The sequence below is a fragment of the Lupinus angustifolius genome, chromosome LG17, assembly GCF_001865875.1.
Source record: "Lupinus angustifolius cultivar Tanjil chromosome LG17, LupAngTanjil_v1.0, whole genome shotgun sequence".
In the NCBI taxonomy this organism is placed as follows: domain Eukaryota; kingdom Viridiplantae; phylum Streptophyta; class Magnoliopsida; order Fabales; family Fabaceae; genus Lupinus; species Lupinus angustifolius.
In genome coordinates, this window is record NC_032025.1 from 17,804,808 (window position 1) to 17,811,940 (window position 7,133).

At 31.1% G+C, this 7,133-nt stretch overlaps 1 protein-coding gene across 3 annotated transcripts; it reads left to right on the plus strand.

The window, feature by feature from the left end:
- LOC109331826 (aspartyl protease family protein At5g10770) lies at window positions 3,838-6,430 on the plus strand. 3 transcript variants are annotated; one of them, XM_019566568.1, is made up of 3 exons: window positions 3,838-4,055; window positions 4,946-6,226; window positions 6,263-6,430. In XM_019566568.1, the coding sequence occupies exons 1-2, from the start codon at window positions 3,887-3,889 to the stop codon at window positions 6,220-6,222; spliced, it is 1,446 nt and encodes a 481-aa protein (XP_019422113.1). In that variant the 5' UTR covers window positions 3,838-3,886; the 3' UTR covers window positions 6,223-6,226; window positions 6,263-6,430. The 3 variants fall into 3 exon arrangements, with proteins under 3 accessions (XP_019422113.1, XP_019422112.1, XP_019422111.1); XM_019566567.1 differs by having other exon boundaries at window positions 4,946-6,225; window positions 6,270-6,430; XM_019566566.1 differs by having other exon boundaries at window positions 4,946-6,430.

Here is a 7,133-nt window from a genome sequence, read left to right on the forward strand (position 1 = left end):
TATATATATGAAATTATACAAATCATCCAGACCTTTTTTAAACCCCCCTAATTGTATATATACATTACACTAATTACCCATATAAGATAGATAAATGTAATTTCTTAAATAAAAAATGGTGATGGGTGTAATTAAGTTAAACAAAATACGATATATTGTGAAGTCAAGTCCAAATAATATAAAAGTCGATGTTTATTCTTTATTTTGGTTAGTTACAATATAATACGAGAGTAACTTAAATATCTCCTTAGACTTATTGATGTAGTTTATAACAAATAAAAAATAATGAATATACATCAAGTTTATACTATTTGGACTTGTCTCCACAATATAACATATTTTGTTTGACTTAATTACACCTGTCACCATTTTTATTTAAAAAATTACACTTATATCTCTTACAATGGTAGTCAGTGTAATATAATATATATGTATAAATAGAGGTGGTTTGTGTAGGTTTTAAAAAGGTTTGTGTGATTTGTATAATTTCACAAAAACTCAAGGGGTGTTAGTATAATTTACTCTTATAATATACTATTATATAAAAGAAAAACATGTCTAGGAGTATCTAAATAATCATATGGGCTTAATTTCTATATCCTTATTATGTCTTTACTACTATATAAATATAAAATATATGTAAAAGACATTTAGTTAATTGACTATATATAATTTCATTCAAATCCATTTATGTGTCATCATATATTTCAATTTCATTAAAACACAACAAAAAATCAAAATTTAAACTTTTCAAACTTTATTCATAAGCACCTACTATCATATTAAGTGCAATCTTAGAATCTAACTCTACAACCATAATACATGATTGACATTAAAACCAATCAATTTTTATTTACCTTTCATTGGAATTTATTGGTTAGTCATTAATATATCTATACTTCTATATTATATATTTTCTATATAAAGCCAAAATATATTATAACTACCTATCTTATCTATTCTATATTCTATACTATATATAAAGTCAAAACATGGTGTAACTTCTACCATGGTGTAATTTTCATTTCTAATTTTGCCCTTCACATTATTTATTTTTTACAAAAAACCAAATAATCCTAATTAACCACCACCAACACATTAATAACCACATCTCTCACCTTAAACTAAATATTATCATAAACACATAAAAATTATAATATAAAGTACACTGAATACAATAAATATATTCTAATTATAAAAATGAAATATATAAAAATTAAATACGTAGTATCATACAATATTGACCGACATGCAAGAACTGTCTGTACACACTAGTTATATATAAAACCAAAACATATTATAACTACCTAATATGGTGTAACTTCTCATTGTCTATTTTGTTCTTTTAATTAACTATTATTATAATATTTTCCCACACAATAAAACAACTTAATTAAAGTTAGAGCAATTACACACACCAAAAATTATAATATCATGTACACCTAATATAAAAAATATATAATATAATTATCTAAAAAATAAGAATGTAGGTCAACAGGCACAAAATACTTGTTAATATGCTAGTGTATATAAAACGGTTTTCAATTTGGTCATCATCCTTCATTTTTGTTATGATTTAATGGACGATTAAAAATGATTGTTATATATAACCACTATAGTACATCAGTCCTTGTGTATATCATAATCATTTTTTTTACTTTTGATACTTGCTTTATTTCCAAGTAATAATGTTATAACTAAATTGAAAAGGGGAGAAATTATATTTTAACCAACATATATCAAAAAATGGATCTCATGTTATGTGGTAAAGGTGATTCCTTGGAGGGTATTCAGAAGGTTTTAAATAGGGGTTGTTTTTACCTTTATGAACACTCAAAACCTTGGCAATATAGATTAAAAAAGGTGGTCAAGTGTGTAACGTTTAAGCCTTAGTATGCGACCTATTAGTCACATAAATTTACTTAGCGTGTCACCTATTAAGGTTAAATATTCTTACAGTATTTTATTCCTTCTAAAATGAGTCACCGTGACTCGAACCCGTAACCTCGTGGACTTAAAGTTATTGATTTCATTGAGTTGCTACCACTAAGTTACTACAGGGGTATTTAAGCTTAATAGTTGACACTCTCATTAAATTCATGGCACAGAGTGGTCGCATGTCAAGGCTTGGGTGTTATATTAAAAAGGCGTATTTTTAATGTAACAAATGGCAAGTATACAATTATGTCATCAAGTAATAAAATATTGATCCCACGAGGACTGGAAAATTCCAATTATAACGAGTAATTTATACTTAACTCAAATAGGAATTAAAAGTGAATTTAGAACTATTGAACAGTTGACAAGAATAATTATGAAAATATTAAAAATGATTGAAATCTAATTTAGGAAGAATTCTCAGGATAAGGGTTAGTAGTGCCTTTACACTCGCAAATCCTTATTTTGCTCCTTCTCATGAACTTTAAGTTGTGAGGATGAATTGTTCTATGGTATGTGTCATCCTCTCTCGAGCTCTGACACATGTACTCAATTGAAGTCGCACCTACTTTCGCGGTACGGTTATCAATCAAATCATTTACTTGGATTTTTCTATTCAATCTCTTCGTAGCAACCCAAAGTGAATTCCAGAAACCCCCAGAATCCTAATACTACTCTCGTGAAATAGGATTCTAGTTTGAATAAATGAATGGTCAGGTAGTTGGGTTCACCTCTCAGTCCTTCCCCAATATATATATATAAGAGTTGTAATTTATTGGCTAGACAACTCACACGAATAAAACTCAGTTTAATGATTCAGATCACAACACTCAATGAAATGGAAATAATAACAAGTGTTTATTGAATGTAAAAGGGCATAACCTCAATCCTAGAAACAAAGGGAATTGTCCACTTATGATGGAGAAGAGAATACCAAATTTTAAATTAGAGAGTTATAATGTAAAGTGTGTTCAATCATTGAGGGAGAACCCTCATTTACCCTCATTACAAAATATTGGGCTAAGCCCAACAAAACAAATCTAAAAATAGGAATAGAATATAACATCCACGACTGTGGGTGTATGTAGCGTCTTTACTTCAAGTTGCTTCTCTTCGATCTAGGTTCCAAGACGACTTCTTTTGGTCATTCAATTAGTCTTCGCATAACCTTAACACTGAATTTTCTCTTCTTGCACTTAATCTCTACTCTTTTTTACTTCAATCCATTCAAACTGCTTAACATAGCCAAAAACATCCGCTTAACCCGAACAAAGAGAAATAAAAGCTAAAAACAATCCTAAAATCCTAATTAGTCCTAAAATACAAGTTAAATACAATAAAAATGTAGCATAATTTCACACGCATTATCCCTAAGGTCATGGGTTCGAGTCGTAGAGGTTCCCTCTTATTTAAGCTTAATATGTGGCACACTCATGGATCCAAGGATCGCATGTTAAGATTGTGATGTTACATAGTGTATAAGGTTTTCACTTAATAAGGTCTAACCTTTAGAAGCTAAGACAATATTTCCAGAATTTAAACAAGAATATGAGGTTGTTGCTTGACAAATTGAGAATGATTGTATTACAATAGTAGTTGCATTACCATTTTAACAAGTTCCAAAATTGATGTTTCTAACCATCCTAGGCCCAAAATTTAAATGATGATAAAGCTTAAGAGACCAATAAAATCATTGAAAATCTAAAATTCCTACAACAACAAACACAAACACCTAGCACTTTTTCTTTTGTTTTGTTTTGTGAATATGTGCACGTGAAACCCCAATAATTTTTGTCATGCACAAGTGGGGTCTAATTGTCCAAAGGCCAACCCTTCCTCTTTTGTTCTCATGCCAAAATCCATCTCTCAAGAATCTCTTCCATTACCACTAACTAACCCCTTTAACCCTTTAATCTTCCTTCTCTCTTTCACTCTTTGTTTTACAACAATGGTGAAGCCAAAAGCTACATCACCATTCTTTTTCTTCCTTCTTTTTCTTCACATCTTCATCATTGCAAATGGTGTTCATTCTTTTCATGAGAAGAAGCTATTCAATGTTCAAATGTTGCAGAGGAAACAACAACTTGGTACTAGAAGTTGCTTCCTCCCAGAATCAAGTGAGTTTAGCATCAGAAAAATGCATGTTTAACTTCATACACTAGCTTTGTGTTATATCATTATTATTATTCACTTTTCGATCTTCTAATAATATTTTGTCAAAAACACTTTCCTTTTTTACTGTTAGGATCTAAGACTGAATTTGCTTTCCCCTTAAAAGAGGAAAACACATCATTGGTCTCTCTCTATCTTTGTCAAAGTCTTGAAGGAGAGATTAAGACATGTCTTGGTTTTTGAAGAGCTTATAGAGTCTATTTAAGCTTATATTATCAAGTGCTTAAGTAGAAGAAAATAGCTTATGATATTTTTGTAAGTATGTATAGCTTATTTCAATATCCTTATGAAATAATACTTACCAAATAAGTGCTTAATTAAGCTATTTACTCAAACTAGCCTAGGTATTTCTTTAGAAGGACTTATGTTTTTTATTAATATTTTTAGGGGTGAGCTTGGGTTGGGGTGAGCCGAGTTAGGTCATTTTTTTGAACCCAAACTCGGCTAAAGATTCAAGGTTAACATGTCCTCAAATATCGATTGGGTCAGCTTTTGAACCTGAACTCAACTCTAGACCCGATTAAATAAAATGTATATCCTTTTTTACATAAAGTGTTCTCAATAGTACTCATTATTATGGATATGTAATTTGACATATGAAATTATATATGCCGATATTTTATTAATCATTTACATATATGTATATATGATCAAAAATTAGATAATCATTGATACTTTGGGTCAAATACTTTATAAACAATTGAATATGCACATACAAATATAACAAATGTGTGACCATGAGACGGGTCGGATCATGCTTATCGTGTTCTTCAAATTAAAATTTAGAATCTTTTTATCAATTCAGAAATAAAACCCTTTTAAAATGAATTCTCAGGACAGGAGAAAGGTACTGTGATACTAGAAATGAAGGAGAGAGATCATTGCTCACAGAAGAAAATTGATTGGAACAAAAGGCTTCAGAAACAGTTAATATTAGATGATATCAATGTTCATTCCATGCAAAACAGAATTAGAAGAACAATCTCAAGCCATATTGTAGAAGCTTCAGAAACTCAAATTCCATTAACTTCTGGCATAAACTTGCAAACTCTAAACTACATTGTGAGCATAGGATTAGGTAGCCAGAATATGACTGTGATAGTTGACACTGGAAGTGACTTAACATGGATCCAATGTGAGCCATGCATGTCATGTTATAATCAACAAGGACCTATATTCAACCCTTCTACCTCCTCTTCCTATAAACCAATTCTATGCAATTCTTCAACATGCCAATCTCTTCAATCTGCTACAGGAAATAGAGGAACTTGTGATGCAAGTAACTCATCAAGTTGTAACTATGTGGTAAACTATGGAGATGGGTCATATACTAATGGTGAACTTGGTCTTGAGCATCTTGTTTTTGGAGGTATTTCAGTGAGTAGTTTTGTGTTTGGTTGTGGTAGGAACAATAAAGGTTTATTTGGTGGAGTTTCTGGTCTTATGGGCTTAGGAAGAAGCTACTTATCAATGATATCTCAAACTAATGCTACTTTTGGAGGAGTTTTCTCATATTGTTTACCAACAATAGAAAGTGGAGGTTCTGGCTCATTAGTTATGGGAAATAATGAATCTTCTTCTGTTTTCAAGAATGTTACTCCTATTGCTTACACCAACATGGTTCTTAACCCTCAGCTTTCAAACTTTTACATACTCAATCTCACTGGTATAGATGTTGGTGGTGTGGCTCTAAAATCTACAAGTTTTGGCAATGGGGGCATGTTAATTGATTCAGGTACAGTTATCACAAGATTGGTTCCATCAGTGTATAAGGCTTTGAAGGAAGAGTTCTTGAAACAGTTTTCTGGTTACCCTTCAGCACCAGGGTTTTCACTTTTGGATACATGTTTTAATCTCACTGGAAATGAGGAAGTGAGTATACCAACTATAAGGTTGCATTTTGAGGACAATGCTGAGATGAATGTTGATGTAGCTGGTATACTCTATATAGTAAAAGATGATGCTTCACAAGTTTGTTTAGCACTTGCAAGTCTTAATGATGAATCTGATATTGGTATTGTTGGAAATTATCAGCAAAGGAACCAAAGGGTTATATATGATACCAAAGACTCTAAAGTGGGATTTGCAAGTGAGCCATGCAGTTTCATATGAATATGGATGAAGGATATAAAGTCTACAAAGCAAGATTTATCAACAAGTGTGTGTAAAATCTTGCAGTTCCTTATTTGTTTAGATTCTATACAGATATAACTATGATTTCATCTTTAAAATGCACTAGCATAAGAGATATTGTTGTATTTTTAGACTTCCATTTATGGACTAAAGAAGGGTTTAACTTGTAAATGGACTCAATTCTCCTGAATTTTGGATATTGTAATAGTGTCAAAATATGATAAGGAAACAACATGTGAAGCTTTAGTTCATGAACAACATAGTATATTACCAAGTTCTGTTCCAGCATGGTAATTTCAGGTTGGTAGAAAAATTAAAAACAGAATACAATGTAATATTAGCAGCCTGCTATATGAAGTGTTATCATCAATGACTCAAATTACGGACCGCATCACGTGATGTGGACACAATATTATGGTTTTCGTTACAATCACATCAAACTGTAATTGTGGTAACACTGAATCATAATGATGCGGCGCAGCCTAACCACATCAAACTGCATTTAAGCCGCATCAAGACGTATCGGACTGCATCGAATTCAAATGTTTTTTAACACAAAATATTTTATACCACAACGACTGCAATGACTACAATCACAGTAACTGCAATAATCACATTCCCTAAAAACAAACTATAGAGTGGCACCACTAGACCAGCGAATTAAATGGATGGTTAATGATGCAACTAGTGAAATTTCTCTTGTACAAAAGTTGGAACCAAGGTTTTAAATAGTGGTTATGATAGTTGTATTGATTTTTATAGACATTTATGGTCGATAGTCATGATTTCTAAAACTTTGACATATCTATATTTATTTCGGTCACATACCCAAATTTAAAATCTTTATTAGAACTTATATAAACATATTCTCAAATGACTTATGAATTTAC